This window comes from Ambystoma mexicanum, chromosome 9 (genome assembly GCF_040938575.1).
Source record: "Ambystoma mexicanum isolate Mex_15411 chromosome 9, UKY_AmexF1_1, whole genome shotgun sequence".
Taxonomy (NCBI): domain Eukaryota; kingdom Metazoa; phylum Chordata; class Amphibia; order Caudata; family Ambystomatidae; genus Ambystoma; species Ambystoma mexicanum.
The window spans coordinates 142,207,446-142,229,762 of NC_090931.1; the positions used below are offsets into that span (position 1 = coordinate 142,207,446).

The 22,317-nt window shown below is 44.9% G+C and overlaps 1 protein-coding gene across 1 annotated transcript in view; it reads right to left on the bottom strand.

Moving 5' to 3' along the window:
• The window catches only part of LOC138487766 (uncharacterized), a 263,072-nt gene that overhangs the window by 46,200 nt on the left and 194,555 nt on the right, over positions 1 to 22,317 (bottom strand). Inside the window, exon 9 of the mRNA XM_069614315.1 lies at positions 21,918 to 22,061. Within this exon, the coding sequence (XP_069470416.1) occupies positions 21,918 to 22,061 (144 nt within the window). The remainder of the gene's footprint in view (positions 1 to 21,917; positions 22,062 to 22,317) is intronic.

Here is a 22,317-nt window from a genome sequence, read left to right on the forward strand (position 1 = left end):
CTCGACAGTGGCCTTCGTCGTGGTCGTGGTCCAGACACAGGTTGCATACTCTGTTTTTGTCGATCCACTGACATTTTTTATTACATGTGGGGCAGAATTTAAACGGTGACCTATCCATGTTTGGGAAAGGCAGCCGGGCGATAAAGGGCAGGAAAATAAATTGTTCAATGACCGCCCCCCACTCTCCCTACTGTATGGGCCTAGGCCCGGTGGGCCTTCCAAAGCCAAGAGGGTCCGTCATAACTTGACTCTGTCTGACGGCATTGTCTTGTCTTTGGCTTGTCCATTCCACTGCGTCGAAGAACGATGCTAGAAGGAAAAGGACAGAAAGAGTAACTATATTTCAATTTTTCGTAAGTAAATGGCGTCAGCTGAAATTGAACTCTGTGAGAAGCGACCGCTCATGATGGCGGAATAAAAACAATCTGAGGGACCTCGACATGTGAAGGACCACGGGTACAGTGAACTTCACACTAGGTATAGTATTACTGGCACACCCTGTTGACATCCCTTTTCGATTTTCGAAAACAACGGGCCTCATTACGACCCAGGCGGTAAGTTACCGCCTGGGTCGTACCCTTACCACCATGGCGTAAACTATGTTTACGCCATGGTGGTTGGCGGATTTACCGCTCCATTCCAAGGTGAGTGGGGCGGTAAATCCCCATTTCCCATTTTACCCTTCTCCATTCCCATTTTTGCCCCATAGGGCATAATGGGAATGGGGAAAGGCGCTAATTACGCCACCGTAAATTACGGTGGCGTAATTAGCACCAAAGTCCCTTTGTGGCATGGGTTTTAACGCCTGCAAAAAGCAGGCGTCAAAATCACCATCCCGCAAAGGGACCTTGGAATCAGGCGTTAAGGGTCGGCGCCGTAAACCCCTTAACGCCTGGGTCCTAATGAGGGCCAACAACTGTAATACTCTGCAGCTTCCACTAGATGTCAGCCTATGCATAGCATGTGTCTAAGCAGATTCCACAAACCTCAGAAATATATATATATAGCCTGAGGCCCCCACCAGTGCTGAAAATAAAAGATATATATATCCCAGCATGGTTGGGTTTCACACTGAGAACAGTAAAAAAAAAAAATTGTAGAGTGAAGCCCATCCGTGCTCAAAGTATGGTTTGCTTATTCTAGCACTGGCTGGTTTCTCCCTTGAAATGTTATTTAGTTTAGTTTCATGAAGGACTGCTTGCACTAGAAATAAAAAATATATATCTTTATTGCATAAGGGGTTCCCTCTATAAATGTAGTTTTTTTTCTTCAGCGAGGGCAAGCCTTGCTCTAGAAACAGTAGTTGTTCAATTCTTAGCATGAGGTCCACTCATGATCCACATAATTCCCTGTTACCTGAGTGGGTGCATTCTCTTTCAAGCTCGAATCAAGGGAGGGTGTGACCCGGGAAACACGAAGGAAGAAACAACATCATCAGCATGCTTGAGGAAAGGTCTGGTGCGCCACAACTGAAAATCCTATCCTAAATGATGTGCAAAATAAGCAAGTGTTTGACTTTGTGGCTGATCATTAGGGGATTTTTTTGTTATTGTTCTTCATTCACTCAAAACAGGCAATAAGGGGTAAACTCAGCACTGAGTCTGACTCCTGATTTATGAAAATGGAAGTTGTTATTGCTATTAAGGAAAAACCTGAACACTTTGTTGTTTAAAAAGTTAGTGCAAATTTAGGGGGATTAGAACAATTACTCTGTTCAAACATTATTAACTAGTTTGTGTATTTACTGACACTTTGTATTCTTTTTAGAATTGTGCATTCGCAATATTCATGGGACAATGATGCTTTTGTTTAGATTCTGACTCCTTTTCTACCTTTCCAAGCTATTGCAAACACTAGCAAAGTTAGGATTGGCACATGAAAGCTTGGAAAACAAACTCCCCCTCAAATGCGAAAGTAGAATACACCATTTCAGCTAAGTCACGCATGCCTCAGTGTCACCTAGTAGTCATTACTGAAAGGTCACCTCCAGTTCAGGGCTACATGAGCGATGCAAAGTGGTTATGCAAAGTAGCTTGAATGCAAGCTTTTCACTCCAGAACAATCTCTGCATCTTATAGGGCAGGACTATTTTGTACATAGCCTTTTCAACCCAAGACAGAAATTGCACAAGGCTGCAGATAACTGCATATGTTTTTTTCCCCAACATGGATGGCCAGTGTATTATAGTCAGACAACCGTGTGGTTGGAGCATAGATTCATGTTTAGCAAACACTAGCAAAGATATAGCGGCTTTAAAATAAACTTCTACCTGAAACATGAAAGTTGAATAAGCCATTTTAGCAAAGTCACCATGATACAGCACCATCCAGAAGTCATCACTAGAAGTTCACCTCCAGTTCAGAGCCACAACTGGAATGCATTGTGAGTATTCAGATTTGCTCAAATGCAAGGTTTTTGCTCCAGAAGAAAATTCCTGTATTTCTAGCTATGAAATGATTCTACAGCACTGCTAACCACTAGAATCTGAAGGTAGCAGGCATTACCAGAGGCAGAAGGTTTTATGATCAATGTGGTGATCTCTGCTGGTTAACTGTAAGTGGATTGCAAGTGATGCCCAGTAAAACTTTGAATCTCAATGAATCAGTTCAATGGATGATCTCAGGAAAGCAGGGCAAGGGTAATAACACTGTTCCATGTGTGAAGACTATGCCGATCCTCACCTAAAGCTGTTATATTCTGCTTAATAGAAAGTCTTGATGTGATCTCCAATGCATGAAATGTTGGACAAAGTAACTCCATTCCAAGATGGGTGCAGTCAGTTGTTTTCAGTCAGCACTAACTGTCCCTATTGAACTTTATACAATTAGTAGTTGTTTGCACTGATTGTTTAACAGCTACCTTAATGCACCATAGAAATCACACTAGATGGTTCTGCCACAGGATCATCAAGGGTGGGGCACAGGAGTATCTCCCACCCTGAAGTCAAAACTGTGCAAATCTACCAACGGAAAAACTCTCAAACTTGAGTTGTCTATAGTGAACAGTAGAGTGTGCCAACTTGGCACCCATCTCTGTCTCCTGCTCAAGCACTTGAGAAGCGTGGTCAGGGCTACAAGGACATGTGCAGAAAAAGGTTTTTACTGAGAACTTCTGTAGAGCAGGAGCAAAGTGCTTCTATTGAAAGTCCCACCCCCATTTTGCCTATATGTTGGAATCTGGAAATTGTGACATGGACAACGCCAGTAATGGTCCCTATACCGCGTAGAGGCCACGGAACAAGTTACCCATTGAGAAAGCCCTATATGGTGTACCCACTGAGAAATGACAGCCTTTTGAAGGAGGTTCTCGAAGAAGTGTGAAATGATGAAGGCAAGAGCTTGGTGACGTCACATGAAGCAGAAGTGACGCACCCAGAAGAGATGCAGAAGAAGAAAAGTATATGGACCTTATAGAATATAATGATAAAATGAAGAGATAAGTGACATCTCATGTGCAAGATTGAAGACTACACGAACGAACAGCACTGAAGAGAATGCAAACCATTTTATAACTGTACAGATGCTGAAATTCAAGTAGACTAACCGATCATAGGCTGGCTATACATAGTGAATATACTGCAGGCGATGACGCCGATATATATATAAGTATGTATAAAATCTGGATGTTCCACAACGCATTTTAGCAAACTAGGACTCCATTAACAAGAACGACTGAAATTGTGGCGCAGTACAAGAAAACAGCTGATGCCGAACGAAGACTCGAGAAAGCTGAGCTGGCCCAGTGTCAAGAGTTGGGGCCACCAAGAACCTGATTATCTATTTAAGAAGATACAATGAACGTGAAACGCGGGACGAGCTTCTGTTGAGGTGTAATGGAAAAATACTAGAAGAGCCAGGTTTTATTAATTTGATAGTATTAAATGTGGACAAGGAGCTCAAAACACGGTCTCCTGTCACATGGTCAAGATGAGAATAGACTTGGGGAAATAAGACCACGCTTACACTCCCTTCTATTCTCAGGCAGTGATACTTGCAAGGCTGAGTTCAAAGGACTAATTGAATGGTAGACAGTAGGAGTGAGGATGGATGTTAGCCTAATTGGGTGGGGTGGCATGATGAAGCGAACCCTCCAGCACCTGGGCTACCAATGTGCGTACTGCTAGAAAGTGAAATATTCCAGAAGGGTACAAGCTTGGCAACCAATCATAGATGGCCACATAGTGAGGAGCCCTATAATTTGAAAGCCAATGGGGGTCATTCTGAGTTTGGAGGTAGCCATGGTGCTATTAGCAGACATCCCTCTGGACCTCATGAAGTTTCTCCCTCTTCCCCTGGGAAGACAGTCAAGGAAGTGAAATGGTCTGATCTAGAGCAGCCTAACGATAGGACGCCAGATCCCATGGCGTATCCAGAGCGACCTAAAGGGTGATCACATAGTGAGAGGGGGGAATCACCACCATATGTGAGCAGACTGAGGTCATTAACAGGAAGGAGACAATCAGGAACCATTGTCCCTGTTATCGATAGGCAGACGATGGGAGCCGATTGCATATTTGGGATTATGCATTCCCTTTATTGGAGACAGGAGGGGTCAGACCACAGTATATCCCCTGGCCACAGATGGATAAGGACAATTTAAGATGTAAGCTTCCCAGCTTAATGGCAGGTGTGGGGAAAATGGATTTATGAGATAGGGAAGATGACAGGAGGAATTATTCTAGATATAGGGGACATTAACAGTTTCCTAGCAGCCATTCTTGGGGAAAGGGCTGATGACATTTGGACAAGAACAGGTTACTCAAGTGCCAGAGCACAGAACACAGCACATGATGGAGTACCGTTTAATAATTGTAGAGCGGCTGTCTGGAAAGTGCTCAGGATACAGTATCCCGATACATCAGATATGGGTGCAATTATGGCACGTAAAATGAAAGATGCTGATGACCTGCTTGTTTATATTCAAAGCATTCAGGAATGGTGGACTTTGCAAACAAGGGAGCCATGGAGGAAATGAGTACCAGTATGTTAACACATTGTGTGTCAGGAATTACCAGAACCGGTACAATGGCATCTTAAGAAACTAGTGGGAATGCAAACGAAGCTATGGGCAGAGATACAGTTGACTATAGCGCATCATTGTCGACTGCTGCAAGAGAAAAGTAAAAAGAAGGAAGATGCTAGAAAACTTGAGAAAGATAAATTAGTTCAGAAGAAATGATCGAAGTACGCCATAGAAGGGGAGGTACTGACGAGTGGAGAAGTTTGGGAACGCAGCAAGTGGATCCATCACAAGTGAGTAACCAACGTCAGATGGACAAAGGAGGGAATGGGTTTATGCCGCGAGGCAGAGGAATGGGTTACAGGGGAAGAGGTAATTTTCAAAACAACCAAGGTGGGTTTCAGAATGTGCAGAATGATAATCAGAATATGCAAGGAGGACAAATCAGAAGATTTCCTCCTGTTTGTTGGACATGTGGAATGACAGGGCACATCACGCGAACATGTGGAAGCGAGGGGTATGTACAGAGTGGGCAATTGTCAAGGGAGGGACAGGTTATCCTCCAGCACACAGCTCACAAGCTAGGGACGGGTTCACCAAAGATCAGACAGTGTATCAAGCACAAGGGCCGGAAATGCAAAAGGCATTGGAACCATAGCAAGCACCAATTGAAACCGCTGCAAGGGCAGTCACAGCACGCACCCTTGCAGGTACTGCAGAATGCAAACACGGGACAGTTACTGACACCTAGAGTAGGGGATGTCACTGTGATGGGAGAAAGTCCTTTCACGAGTACAGGCATAAGTATGTATCCAAAATAGGACAGCTCACAAGGCGACTTGATGTGTTCACTACTATCGGTGACACCAGAGCCCCAAGAGGAACCGAGGGTTGATGTGACGATAGGAGGCAAATCTTTCTCTTTTTTAGTAGACACTGGGGCTACTCGTGCATGTATACAAGAGGGAAAATATCCAATGTCGGAAAATGCCATGAATGCGCATTGATTCTCTGGAGCTACAAGCAGAGTTCCTTTTACTAATGAATTACCAGTCTACTACATGGGAGATTGTGATATGTCTGTTCCATTATTGTATTCATGGCAGACACCAGTTAATATTCTGGGACGAGATTTAATGACAAAGGTTAATATGACAATTTCTTTTACCGATGATGGCATAGTGTGTTCTACTCCAGGGATAAATTACATGAACGTGGGCAAATTTATACTGGTATTTACAGGGTAAATGTCTCTGGAAGGAGTGCCATTAGAGCCAGAAGTCTTTCTTTATGGGGTAAGCATTCTATTTACATGGCTACCCGGCTAAGTGGGAAAGATTGTGAGAATACCTGATGAGTTTCTGTTCAAGCCACAGATGCCTAGGGATGAAGAGTGGGGACAGACTATTCCCCTAGAATTACATACAGCCATAGTACGTGGGGAACTGGCAATGCTTGAAGGCACTGATGATGAGGGAAGGCCATGGATAACAGTGATTGCCATTGGGAAGTGTATAGGTTAACAGATGTTACAGATGAAGAAATCCTATTCGAGTTGAGTATTACATATTGGATCAGAGTAGAGAAAAGAGAGATTCCACAGCGAGTGATGATCGTGCGGAAACATGCAGCATTCTTTGAGGAAGATTTTGAAAAAATGCTGAAGTCTTTATGACTACAGGCCCCTATGATGTAGGCCTATTAAAGGAGTTAGGGGAGGGTAAGATTAAGCTGACGCCAGGAGCAATTTTACCTCAAGCAACACAGTACCCAATGTCTCGAGAGGCGGATGAAGGTATTTTTAAAAATATGTCAGCCATGATGGACCAATATATTTTAGTGGCGTGAGAGTCACTGTGTAATACGGCTGTGTACCCTGTGAAGAAATCGAAGGGAGGGTTTTGGAGACTAATCCAGAGTTTCCTTTAGTTCCGAATCCAGCAACAATATTCGGTAGTATCCCAACAGAGGCATGATATTTCACAGTGATTGACTTAAAAAAATGCGTTTTTCTCAATCCCATTGCATAAGGACTCCCAAGACGTGATGTCATTTACGTTTCATCAGACTAAGCTGAAAAGTACTTGTTTGCCCCAAGGGTATTGTGAGTCTCCATCGATCTTTAAAAAAGTCCTGCAGATGGACCTGACCAATATTGATTTGCAAAGTGTTGTGCTACAGTACGTAGATGACATTTTCTTTTGCAGCACAACAGAAGATGAGGGTAGACAAGATTTGATTCAGTTAATGACTATTCTAGCAGATAAAGGATATAAATTAGACAAGGAAAAATTGCAGTATTGTCAAGAATAGGTGTTGTACAAAGGTCAGTTGATCTCACATGAGGGGACCAAAATCACACACGAAAGAGCTAAGGAGATTATGAAAACAGCAAAACTGCACACAATAAAACAAATGCAGCAGTTTCTTGGATAGTGCACCTATGTTAGGTCCTGGGTATTTGATTATAGTTCCTACACAAGACCACTTTTGCAGGCTCTGAAGAAAGCACAAGTGAATAAGGAAAAATAGAATGGACTGAGGAAATGGAAGGAGGATTTGAAGAATTGAAGAAAGCAATTTGTACAGCTCCAGTTTTAGGAATTCCCAATTATGACAAGGAATTCTTTATTTTTTCACACACAAATGGGACAGTCATGACAGAAGTGCTTACACAGAGAACTATATTGGGGTACAAACCCCTGGCATATTACAGTAGGATTTTAGATCAAGTCATGAGAGGGCATTTTCCTTGCAAACAATTGCTGGCAGCAGCCGCGTTTGACCTAGAGAAGTCTACCAGTATTGTGATGGGGTGTTCAATGACAATGTTTGTTGCGCATACTTTATTTGTCATTTTGGAAAAACCTAAGGGTACGTTGACATCTCAGAGAGCTTCTGCATATGAGGTAGTTATATCAAATCCAGCCATTAAAATAGTCAGATGTAAAATAGTGAATCCTGCCACGTTTGTAGCCGAATCTGTGGTGAAGGATGAGCATGTGCATGATTGCTTCAATTACGAAGAATTCAATGATGACATTCCACGTGTAAAAGAAAACGCGCTGTCTGGGGGAGAGATTCTCTTTATTGATGGGTCTTGAAGAATTGATCAAACTGATGGGGAAAGGCATTCAGGTTCAGCTGTGGTAAGGCACAGAGCTAATGGGGAATTCGAAGTTGTAGCGAGTGCAAGTCTACTGTCTCACTTTTCAGCACACGCAGCAGAATTGGTGGTACTTATTGTCGCACTCGAGAAACACGAAGGGCAGGAACTGACAGTGTACAGTGACTCTGCCTATGTGATGTCACCCGTGCACACAGGGCTAGCATGTTGGAAAAGGAGTGGCTACCTTCGAGAGGAGCACACTCCAGTGCAACACGCAGCATTATTGGATAGGCTTATCAAGGCACTACAAATCCCAGTAGCCATAGCAATAGTTAAATGTGCAGCACATACTAAGCAAACTGACTTTATACCTTTCAGGAATGAAGCCACAGATGAAGAGTCCAAAAGGGGTGCATATTCACCAGATATCTTAAATTTTGATACTCCAGATGTGAATATTGTGATTGTAAATGGGGGGCTTAATCATTTGTCCAGAATGCAGTTGATGGAAGTTCAAGGCGATGCACTGCAGGAAGAGCAAGAATTGTGGAAACGGAGGGGGTGTTCTCTATCCCCCTCTGAAGCATTGTGGCAACAAGACAGCACTGGAAAGCCGGTGATGCCTTTAGCCTTATTAAGGGTAGTGCTTGAACAGCTGCACAACCTTGCGCATGTAATTAGGGAGAGTCTCGCTGCAACTATTGCAGAAGACTCGTTTCTACCGACGCTGTTAGAACATGTTGCTTTTTATGTAGTAAATTGCATCATATGTCAAAGGTTTACTGCTGGGCACACACTGCGAACAATCAGAAGAGTGATTCCTCGACTGAACTGACCTATTCAGCATTTACATATTGAGTATGTTGATATGCTGCAAGTATGTAGTGGTTATAGGTATATGATAGTGGTGGTGTGTCCCTTTTTGAGATGGCTCGAAGCAGGTCCATGTACACACCCTGATGCCACTTGCGCAGCAAAGTTTTTAGTTCAAGAAGTTTTTCCTAGATGGGGAGTATGTGAGGTGCTGAGATCCGATAATGGGCCACATTTTGTTAATGAAGTTTTCAAGCAGATCAGTCTATTGCTTAGTATAAAACATACGTTTTCTTCTGCTTATCACCCGCAAGCGAATGGGATAAGTGAGAGACTCAATGGTCTTCTCAAAGAGAGAATAGCGAAATTGAAATTGACACTAAAGAAGGGATTGCTGTACTGCCTGCCCCTTGCATTAAGGAATCAGCCCGGGTCGGGCCACCACCACACCCCATGAGCTAGCTAGAGGTGAATGAGAATGCCCCTGTCTCCTCCATCGAGCACTAGAAATGATGTGCACACGACTACAGAAGTGTTAGGAAATGAGCTACGTGCGTGTATGACCTCTAGTAACTCTGTCATTTCAGATCAACTGAAGCGTACAGGGTGGCGGTCTCAGGACACAAAGGAAGACCATTCAGCAACCGGACTGCAAGAATTACTACCTGTAACTCAATTATTTAATGGAGATCAAGTCCTAGTGCGTAACTTCACAAGGAAGTGGCATACGCCCTGCTTTAGTGGCCCTTTTATCGTTGAAAATGTCACTTCCTCTGCAGTAAAAATTCAAGTAAAATGCGCATGGATACACATGGGAGACATCAACCGGTATGCTGGTGAGAACGATGGACCCCGACACATTGATTCAGAAGCAAGACAAGAAGAAGTAGTTCAGCATGTGCAGACTAGATTAATGGCAAGGAAGAAGGACGCTAAAATTGTGGATTAAATAGATGCAACTGTGCATTTGGACTGTGGCTTACCCCGGACACTCCTTATAGATCTTTTAGCAGGAGTGCAAGTAAATGTTCTTTAGCCGCAGGAATCTTTTTGAATTGGACCTTAGAAAATGCTGCAGTTCTAAAAATGCCAAATCTTGAATTTGAGTTTAACGACTGGAAAAGGGAGCAGTATCCTGATTCCTTCCTTACTGAGTTTCTTTTTGGTTGAGCCTCATGGTTCTGTCAAATGTCGATGCCCATAGACTACTTATCGCTATTTTTGTGTATATACTTTGGGTCCATACTTATCTTGTTTGGCGTAATACCTGTGTTTCCGTGAGACCCTAAAAATCACACTGCAATTAGGAGGGTACGTATGGCAATAAATGAGAAAATTCAGCAGTTACCTGATCATTTAACGAGGTTGCCTGATTAAAAAGGTTTTTCCTTTTTTATATTAGTACAGAGGCACAATGTAGATTGTTGAGAATAATGCAGTTCCAGAAAATGAACAAACTCAACAACGTGTAGAGAATGATCTCAAGAATCTGGGTGTCACCAACACTAACTATGCAAATGACACTCAGATTCTCATCCCCATCACTGGTGATCATGAAATGGATTCAACCTTACTAAACAAAATATATCTTGTTATCCAAGCATGGATGGCCACTCACGGCCTCTCTCTGAATGACGAGAAGACTGAGCTTCTCCTCATCGTCTCGACAGTTAAACTAAAGAATCTGAGCAATCAATTTAAATCTTTAAATCTTTTAATGATGGCATTAATATTAAAGTTTCCAAGGAGGTAAAAACTTTAGGTTTCTACCTCGACTAAGCTCTAAATCTAAATAGACAGGTCAATGCCACATCCTCAGCCATGGCATACACCTGCAAATTAATTAATGTGTGCAAACCCTTCTTCTCAACAGCTAGCTGCACCACCTTGGCTAGAGCTCTGAATTTATCGAAACTAGACTATTGCAATGCCTTATACTTAGGATACAGCAAATACAATGTTATCAAACTACGGATTTTGCAGAATAATGCGTTAAGAACTGTTTTCACATTCCTAGAACCCAGCACATTTCAGCTGCCAGACACAGTACTAATTGACTTGCAGCTAAAGATAGAATCAAATTGAAATCCCTAACCCTCACACACAAATGCCTCTATAACTCTGCCCCTAGATACTTAGTTGATCAATTTGACAAAAAAACATTGAAATGCCCAACCAGAACGTTACACTCAAACTGCCTGAATGCCCCAGATTCAGACTGCAGAAAGCAGGCAGAAGAGGTTTTCTTATGATAGCCTCTAAACTATGGAAATCACTGCCTGTTGACCTAAGAGCAGAACCTTCCTACTACAGCTTTAGAAATAATACAAAATCTTGGCTCCTATCTCTTGATGTATAATTAATGCATCAGTCTAACATCTGGGTATATATCTGTAATATATATGTATCACTTGCAAATACCTGCAATTTATTGTACATACTCCCAACTGTTTTGCTGTCGTTCCTATTTTGTAACCTATGTACTATGTAACGTGCCCAGATACCTCTGGGTTTGGTGCGCTATATAAATAAATAAACAAACAAACAAACAAACAGAATGGCAGATAGTGGGGATTGATGTATTGGTGCATAATATATACATGTTCAGCATTTATTATTTTCCTTATTTTGTTGATCAATACTGTCTACTTTGTTGGTCCAAGAAAGACAGAAGTCCCTTTGATTATTCCCACTCCAGTGAACCTTACAGAATTGTCTATTACTGAAAGGCAAAGGTCATATGTGATTATCCCAACACCAGTGACACGTGTAGAGTCACCTATCTCACAGACAAGTGCTCCTATGATTCCCCATGTACCATGGTCTGTTTTTGATATACTTCATGATCATCATGTACGAGTTCAGTTAGCAAAAGGGAGGCTTAAGAGAAGCACAAGAGAAGATGATTTTGAGTTAAATAATTATCTAGACAGTACAGCACATTTGGGGAATAACATGTGGTATCAGCTCATGAAAGAGGTGGGAAAAAGAACCACTAAGGGGAGCTGCTATGTTTGTGCTCTCCTACCTTATGCTATGGGGAGTTCTAAGATATTCATAACTATGTAAATAGCAATGCAGAAAGCGCATTGCTTGACTCACCTCACTCTCTGCCATGCAGGAGGTCAGTTCCAGGGTCGAACAGCATCCTTAGTATGGGTGACTGAATGGACAGCTCCGGAAGAAGATAATTATGTGCAAGATTTAAAGACAAGAGAAAGACAACACACCAGAGATCATGTGATAATATATGAACAGCCTGGAATGAAAGGAGCAGGAATCAGATGGGAGATATATAAGAAGCATAACTGTCAAGGGAAGAGCAATGAGGAAATATCGAGATGCAAGTAGAGAGGCCAGATGCAAATCAAAGGAACAGTACTTTCTCCAGGTGGATGGGAGGAAGGCATAGTTGTATGCAGAGCAGTAGCAGTAACAGGATATTACAAGCCAGTTATAGAACGTGTGGCGAAGGGATGAAAACCTCCCTGGCCAAAGGTTGCAAAATTGCTGAAATGGGTTGATGACAAAGGAGGCCCCTTGCAGATAGTGCCTCTAGCCAGTGCAGAGCTATGCTTCAGAAACAATGGCACAAGAAAAGTTGGAGAAAATCAGCAGTGCGGCCGAATGTTTGATGTACAAGTAATGAACGATGGAACAGAAGTGATAATGGACCACTACTGGGCCTACGGATCCAGAGCCTACATGAAGCTGCCAGGTACTGGGGAGGGCTGTGTTCTAAAGTGATTGTCCATGTTCCAGTGATGGTGATTCCAAAGCGTGATCTGGACATCGGAAAGTTTCCAAAAGCAGATGCTCGTCTAAGAAAGAGATCAGTGGGATTTCACAATCGAGCAAAGAGAGAACATTACTTCTCAGCGAAATCGATAGAAGCATTTAATGACATTTCTTATGAACACAGATTGTTCAGCCAGACTTCAGCGATATTCATGACTATCTTCATGCCTGGGATCCAGATGATGGTGATTGTCAAATGGCTACAAACGACCAGATGGGAGCTCCTGCAGATGATTAATACTACCATAAAGGGATTCAACGCTATCAAAGGAGAGCTGAGAGCCATAAGACTGATGACTCTTGAGAACAGATATGTCTGGACATGATCACAGCCATGGATGGAGGTGTTTGTGCCAAATTCGGAGAACCATGTCGCACATTCAGACCTTATCACAATGAAGAGAATGGGACCTTGACAGAGGCTGTAACTGTCATGATGCCTGCCCCTGGGAAACCAGACCAGGCCCAGCAACCCCAGAAGCAGGCATCATGCCATTCGGAGCATGCCCAAAAACCCCAGTTAGGGGTTGTTTGGGTGCAGTCCTGGCGCCTATGGCGCCAGGCTCATTAGGATGAAGTCAGTCCTGGCGTCATGGGCGCCAGGCTCATTTCAGAAAACTTACCTAGTGCAGACCATGCTGCATACTCACCTGGTGCAGACCATGCTGCACGAAGCCACAAGCCAAATGGGGCTTAGGAGGGACTCTTTTACCTAAGGGACTACTTTTTCCTCGGGTGGGGGCTGTGGAAGAATACTTACCTGGGACTTCTTCCTAGGCTATTTAAACCACGCCCGGACAGCCACACGTGCTTCGCGTTATTCTGCATTCAGCAGCGTAACGCTCACCGTGCCTCCAGCATCTTCCAGTCTTCAGCCACGCCCGCTTCAGTCCTGGACCACCTGGAAACGAAAAGAAAGAAGGAGAAGAGGTTCAAACTTGAAACCTTACCTGAATTCTTGATCCATCGCGCCGTCGATCTTGAAGGAGTCATCGCACGTGCATCGTCATGCACCTCGCAGCGCCGCGTTGTACTCACCATCCAGTGCAGCTTTTCCTCACTCTATCGCAGACTCTGCATTTCCAAACCGCTCTCCGATATCTAAGGGGGAACAAGAAAAGCCAGGTGAGCACGGGAATGCAAAAGGGCAATACAAGCAAGCCCCAAAGACTTACCGGATTACCACGGGGGGTACTCACCTCATCTCGGGTCGGCGCAGTAAACTCTGCATCACCGCCGCACCCCGGCCCCTAAGGGGAAACCACTGGACATTACAAGCTACCCCCCAAAGACTTACCTGATTTACCGCAGGGGGAACTCACCTCATATCGGGTCGGCGCAGTTAACTCTGCATCATCGCCGTACCCCGGCCTCTAAGGGGAAAACCACTATAGACTTACCTGCCTCTCACCAACTACCCTTTGGACTCTTCGTGGTGGTTAAGTTGGCAACCTACAAGGAATCGGAAAGAGTGAACATCAGACATTTGAACTCTTACAAACTATTGGATCCTAGAGTCAATACTGGAACTCACCAATTCCTCCACGCCAGTGAAGTAACTGGTCATCTACGCGCCCCTGCGCTCGAAGCAGGATGGAGAGCCCATCTTTCTAAACCATCCGAAAGATATTCTTACGAGCCGACAAACGAAGTAAGTGGGGGTGTCCAGTCAATCATCTCGGCTCTACGTGGCACCAGGCCGGTCCAGATCGACGTCCCCGTGGGAACCAGGTGAGCGTAACAGAACGCGAAGCCTACCCACAAATACCCACCTGGGCGTCATGGAGACCTCGGAAATGGATCAGTTGGCCCAATTATTAGGGTAATTAAGGGCCAAAGTGCATTCCGCCCGTCAAGAAACTAATGCCCTCAGGAGAGAACTGATAGTATCAAAAGAACGAACCAATGATTTGGCCAGACAACTATTGCAAAGCCAGGCTGGACAAACACCTCTACCAGGACTTGGGGCAAGTCCAGCTCCTGTACCACTGAGTAACCCGGTGCAGATAAATCTACCTGGAGCCGTTCCCTTGGCTCCGCCTGAACGCTTTGCCGGAGACCCAAAAAGGTTTGCTATATTCATGAATCAATGCCGCTTGCACTTTTTATGTAGACCTGGAGCCTTCCCGAACGATCAGGCCAAGGTGGCCTTTGTGCTGTCATATCTCAGCGGCAGTGCGGGGGATTGGTCCATTCCACTAGTCAATCAGGATGACCCGATTCTTCGAGATTTCCAGGGTTTTCGAACAGGCATGGAAAGACTATTCGCCCGACACTCCCAAGGACAGGCTTTGGATAACAAACTTTTATCCTTACGGCAAGGAAATCAGGATCTTTTATCTTACATTGCAACCTTTAACAGATTAGTAGTGGAAACTGAATGGCCTGAAGCCAAGCGAATCACATTATTCCATCGAGGGCTTCGAGGAGAACTCAAAGATGTTTTAGCCCAAATAGTGAGCCCGCCTCAGGACTGTGCTGAATATATAGATTTAGTGGTCCAGTTGGATCACAGACTTCAAACCAGAAAAGCTGACCGAACCAAGTTTGAGAATAGGGTGTTGATTAAAACCCACGTAAGCTCCAAGGGAGTAGATGCCCCAGAACCTATGCAACTTGGGGGGGTTAGAGGACCCCTAACGCAGAAGGAAAGAGAAAGAAGACGACAACTGCAATTATGTCTCTATTGCGGAGCTACCGGTCTTTTCCTTCGGAACTGCCCAGTAAAACCACCCAAGAAAACTATAGGAGCAGCAGACGAAAGCCATTTAGAACCTGACTCGGGAAACAATCAAGCCCGGCAAGTGTAGAGGTCCGCTTGCCGAGCCTAAAGAAGGACACCCTGACCTTGCATTTCACCATACCCATGGTCCTTGTAGATCCAGAGCAACCATCACGCATGCACGCGGTAAAGGCATACGTTGATAGTGGAGCCATAGGAAACTATTTGGACTGTGAATTGGCTTCCAGGATGAATCTATCTCTCATCCGAAAGACCACTGCCGATGTCGTCACCACAGTGGATGGAACGGAAATTGTCTCTGGGCCCGTAACTCATTCCACTGTAGAAATGACATTGCTGGGTCAAGATGGGCACCGAGAGGTTATTGTGTTTGATTTGATCAAGGCCCCACAGTTCCAACTAATACTGGGAATACCTTGGTTAGAAAAACATATTCCCTGCATTGATTGGCGAGAGAAGAGACTAACCTTCCCAGAATGTGCTCACACCTGCTACCCTAAGAAAACTCAAAACTCAGTCCTGGCCCCAGTAATCCCAGCTGCCATGCAATTACCTGCTGAATACCAAGACTTTCAGGATGTCTTCCAAAAGGAACAGGCAAACACTTTACCACCTCACAGATCATATGATTGTCAAATAGATCTAGTACCGGGAGCACAACCACCTTGCAGCAGAATCTATGCCCTTACGGAACCCGAAAATCGCCACTTGCGTCAGTACCTTGACCAATACCTTGCTAATGGTTTCATTCGCCCGTCCAAGTCCCCTGCATCTTCAGCTTTGTTCTTCGTACCAAAAAAGGAAGGCGACCTTAGAACATGCATAGACTACCGCGCTCTGAATCAGATAACCATCAAGAATCGATACCCATTGCCTTTGATACCAGAACTACTAGACCAGGTGAAGGACGCTTGTATATACACTAAACTAGACCTTCGGGGGGCATATCATCTGGTATGTGTCAAAGAGGGCGATGAATGGAAGACTGCTTTTCGCACCAAGTACAGATTATTTGAGTATCAGGTGATGCCTTTCGGACTATGCAATGCAGCAGCAGCCTTCCAATTCTTCATGAATGATGTCCTCCGAGAGCTCATCGATGTTTGTGTGGTCGTTTACATCGACGATATCTTAGTATACTCCTTATCAGAATCTGATCATGTAAAACACGTCCGAGCAGTCCTAGAGAAGTTACGCCAGCATAAACTATATGCTAGACTGGAAAAGTGTGTCTTTCACACTACGGAAGTGGAATTCCTTGGATTTATTCTGACCCCGAGAGGAATCAGGATGGATACACGTAAGGTGGACGCAATTCTTAATTGGCCTTCGCCAACTTCAGTCAAAGGCATCCAAAGCATGCTTGGCTTTGCCAATTTCTACCGCAGGTTTATCCCAGACTTCTCACACATTGCGCATCCCATTACAACGCTATTTCGAAAGAATAAACGCTTTGTGTGGACAGAGGAAGCCGAAAACGCCTTCCAAGAGTTAAAAGCAAAATTCACATCTGCCCCTGTATTAAGACACCCGCGCCCTGAGCTTCCATACATAGTGGAAACGGATGCATCCAGTTCAGCCATAGGAGCAGTGCTCTCCCAAAGGGATCCCGAAACTAACCAGCTTCATCCAGTGGCATTCTGGTCAAAGAAGTTTTCGGCTCCCGAATTAAACTATGCCATTACCGACAAGGAGCTATTAGCCATCAAGTCTGCCTTCAAGGCTTGGCGGCACTATCTGCTGGGTGCCAGACATACCATCGCGGTTGTCACCAATCACCGAAACTTGCAATACCTAAAGACAGCTAAGGCCCAATCTTCGCGCCAACTCCGTTGGGCATTATTCTTCGCCAAGTTTGACTTTGTAATAACCTATCGACCAGGTTGTAAAAATGGTAAAGCAGACGCCTTGTCCCGAATTGGAATGGGAGAAACAGAAATAGCCTTAGAACCAGTACCGATAATTCCTGAACAAAGGATCCTTGGCCTGACGTCCATACATTCACTGGAGGACATTCAAGAAAAGATCCACCAGCTCTTTGATTCAGTTGCCTTACAGGACTGGGCCAAGAAAGGTCCAGAGTATTCTGTCACAGTGATTTACCTTATTACCAAGGCCGGCTATTTCTGCCACAAAAGGAACTACAAGAACTTGTCATTTCCCGGTACCATGATACCTTACTGGAAGGACATCCTGGTATTGCAAAAACTGAAGCCAAAATTAAGAAACAATTCTGGTGGCCCACCTGGCGCAAAGACATTAAATTGTTTGTCATGTCTTGTGGCATTTGCGCCCAAAATAAAGGACACGCTGGACTATTGCAACCTTTGGATATCCCGCCCACTCATTGGCATACATTGTCATTAGACTTTATAACAGATCTACCCCGTGCAATGGCTTTAACACCATTTTAGTTATTGTAGACCTTTTTTCCAAAATGGCTCACTTTATTCCTTTAAAAGGTATACCTTCAGCTTCAGTCCTGGCCAAAGAGTTCCTTGAAAACATTGTTCGCCTACACGGCTTTCCATCCGTGTTGATTTCGGAACGGGGCAGTCAATTCATTTCGCATTTTTGGAAAAAATGTTGCCAATTGGCGCAGATAGATGTTAGGCTTTCCACCAGTCACCACCCTCAGACCAACGGTCAAACAGAGAGGACCAACCAGACTCTTGAGCAGTACTTGCGTTGTATGCTACATCAGTCTGAGGGTACTTGGAAAGACATTCTTTGGATTGCCGAGTATGCGTACAATAATTCTGTACACTCGGGAACCGGACAAAGTCCTTTTTTTACCATCTATGGACACCATCCTCGAACTTCGGACCTTGATTCGCCCCAACACTTGGAGATGCCTGCGGTGGACAATCTCCACACGGTTATTACACAAGCCTTTAAGGAAGCAACTGCACATTTGCGAAAGGCTAAGGAAAAATACAAGAAAGATGCGGATCTGCACAGGAGTGAAGCACCGCAATACCAGATAAGGGACCAAGTATGGTTGGCCACTAAGCACATTCCACTCAAGGGAACACGGACCTTTAACCCTAGGTATTTAGGACCTTACTCCATCAAGGCCATCATTAACCCGGTGGCTGTCAAGTTGGACCTACCTGCTCATATGCGGATTCATCCCGTTTTTCACGTATTCCTTTTGAAGCCAGTACAACCAGGAACAAGACTAACCAAACCTCCGGACCCCATCCTCATAGACGGAGAGCCCGAATTTGAGGTTAAGAGCATCTTGGACTCAAAAAAAGTGAGATCAAAAATCTTTTATCTAATCGACTGGAAAGGCTACGGTCCTCAGGAAAGGTCTTGGGAACCTAGTGACCACGTGCATGCACCTCAATTAGTGAAGAGGTTCCACTGAGAATTTCCTAACAAACCAAGGCCAGGGTGAAGAACGACTTTAGGAGGGGCCTTGAGGGGGAGTGCTGTCATGATGCCTGCCCCCGGGAAACCAGACCAGGCCCAGCAACCCCGGAAGCAGGCATCATGCCATTCGGAGCATGCCCAAAAAACCCAGTTAGGGGCTGTTTGGGTGCAGTCCTGGCACCTATGGCGCCAGGCTCATAAGGATAAAGTCAGTCCTGACGCCATGAGCGCCAGGCTCATTTCAGAAAACGTACCTAGTGCAGACCATGCTGCATACTCACCTGGTGCAGACCATGCTGCACGAAGCCACAAGCCAAATGGGGATTAGGAGGGACTCTTTTACCTAAGGGACTACTTGTTCCTCGGGTGGGGGCTGTGGAAGAATACTTACCTGGGACTTCTTCCTAGGCTATTTAAACCACGCCCGGACAGCCACACGTGCTTCGCGTTATTCTGCATTCAGCAGCGTAACGCTCACCGTGCCTCCAGCATCTTCCAGTCTTCAGCCACGCCCGCTTCAGTCCTGGACCACCTGGAAACGAAAAGAAAGAAGGAGAAGAGGTTCAAACTTGAAACCTTACCTGAATTCTTGATCCATCGCGCCGTCGATCTTGAAGAAGGAGTCATCGCACGCGCATCGTCACGCACCTCGCAGCGCCGCGCTGTACTCACCATCCAGTGCAGCTTTTCCTCACTCCATCGCAGACTCTGCATTTCCAAACCGCTCTCCGATATCTAAGGGGGAACAAGAAAAGCCAGGTGAGCACAGGAATGCAAAAGGGCAATACAAGCAACCCCCAAAGACTTACCGGATTACCACGGGGGGTACTCACCTCATCTCAGGTCGGCGCAGTAAACTCTGCATCACCGCCGCACCCCGGCCCCTAAGGGGAAACCACTGGATATTAAAAGCTACCCCCCAAAGACTTACCTGATTTACCGCAGGGGGAACTCACCTCATATCGGGTCGGCGCAGTTAACTCTGCATCATCGCCGTACCCCGGCCCCTAAGGGGAAAACCACTATAGACTTACCTGCCTCTCACCAACTGCCCTTTGGACTCTTCGTGGTGGTTAAGTTGGCAACCTACAAGGAATCAGAAAGAGTGAACATCAGACATTTGAACTCTTACAAACTATTGGATCCTAGAGTCAATACTGGAACTCACCAATTCCTCCACGCCAGTGAAGTAACTGGTCATCTACGCGCCCCTGCGCTCGAAGCAGGATGGAGAGCCCAACATTCTAAACCATCCAAAGGATATTCATACGAGCCGACAAGACAAACTAAGTAAGTGGGGGTGTCCAGTCAATCATCTCGGCTCTACGTGGCACCGGGCCGGTCCAGATCGACGTCCCCGTGGGAACCAGGTGAGCGTAACAGTAACGATGCTGACGAATTTACATGTTAAGATGGAAGACTAAGTAGATGTTGCAGATGACAGCTGGTTGGCCTGAATATTCTAATGGGTTCCGCAATGGATGGCGAATATCTTCAAGTTTCTTGGAGCATTGCTGGTGATGATCATGTTTGGATTCTGTGTGATCAGAATAATAATCACACAGTGAAAGAAGACAGCAAAGAAAGCAGTAGGAATGAAGATCATGATTGATTTCGAGTCTGGATTTGGACCCACAGATGATGAAATCAGAGAATACGTAAAAGCCAGTATCTTAGCACCTGAGGGAATGAAGTTCCTGTTTCTGAGGACCCACAAGAAGTATGTGGGATGATGGATTTACTGCAGCCCGAATGGACAATGTAGTCTTATGACCTGGAATGCTGATGACCCTGTGAAATCAGCAGGATCTCTGCAAGGAGTAATAAAGATATCGGGTCTTATTACGATTTTGGTGGTAGCCATGCCACTATTGGCGGGATGGCTGCTGCCAAAATCGGGTCCGGGTTCCCAGAATGAGGAATTACCGGGCCATTCCGAGTTCGGAGGGCCCGGTAATTCCTCCCTCTGGGAACCCGGACTCGGGCCTTCCCCATTCCCATTTCAGCCCCCATAGAGCTGAATGGGAATGGGAGAGGGAGCAAACAATGGGCCGATTGCAAGTGGCCCGTTGTTTGCTCCCTCTTCCCCTCGCGGGACCCGCTCTGCACATCTGGTAAAACCAGACGTGCAGACCGGGTCGTGAGAGGGGACCGCGTAATCAGGCGGAATGGGGTTGACGGTGCCAGCACCTTTACCGGTGCCGTTAACCCCTTACCGCCTGACTTGTAATGAGGCCCATGGACTCCAAAGAAGCACTTTTTCAGTCGAGGATGCTTAGATGTGAAGACTGAAGAGAGAGTGGTCGATGAATCGCCCAGAGGGGGAAGTGTAGAGGAGGAGCCAAGTGCCTCTATTGAAAGTCATGCCCCCATTTTGCCAATATGTTGGAAGCCAGAAATTGCGACATGCACAATGCCAGTAATGGTCCCTATACCGCAAAGAGTCCACGGAACAAGGTACCCATTGAGAAAGCCCTATATGGTGTACCCATGGAGAAATGACAGCCTCTTGAAGGAGGTTCTCGAAGAAGTGTGAAATGATGAATGTAAGAGCCTTGTGACGTCACATGAAGCAGATGTGGCGCACCCCAAAGAGATGCTGAAGAAAAAAAGTATATGGACCTTATACAATCAAATGATAAAATGAAGAGGAAAGTGACATCTCATATGCGAGAATGAAGACTGCACGAACGAACAGCACGAACGAACAGCACTGCAGAGAATGCATACCATTTTATAACTGTACAGAGGCTACAACACAAGTAGACTAAGCGATCATAGACTAGCTATACGTAGTAAACAGACTCAGGCAACGGCGTCAATGTATATATAAGTGTGTATAGAATCTGGATGTTCCACAACGTATTTTAGCAAACTAGGACCCCATGAACGAGAAGGGCTGAAAGTGTGGCGCAGTACAAGAAAACAGCTGATGCCGAACGAAGCATTTCCACAGACATCAAGGTTTTCCTTCCACTTTTTAAGAGAACACACAGGCTTGGGCTACACACACTGCTGAGCTGAGGTTGAAAACTAGGAATTTGAGAAATTATTCTAGTACAAAGGGGGCATTATATACCCTCTGCAAATAATTCACTGTATTCCATGACACATTACCTGTTTTTTCTGCAAGTGTGAAAATTCGGTATCACATTCTCCTATGACAGAGTAAACCAAAGTCTTCACTTCTTCCTCAGTAGTTTCATAGACAACCGCATCAATTATTTCTTCACTTTCGATATCCTGCCAAATTTCTTGGATCTAATCAGAAAATACAAAAGTACTGTTCATTACATATTTTGGGGTATGTGGTTCTCTAGTACATTCTTTAACATAGATATTTTATGAAACATACATTTCTAGATTTTTCTGAAAATGTAGGCAATGAGCACCATTTTCTGTACAACAACCTCTGATGGGTAAGAACCACATAGGGCCTCATTCTGAAAAACAAAGTGGGAGTTATTCCGTTACTGCTATTTTTTCACGCACAGCCAAATTACAAATTCATGGAATT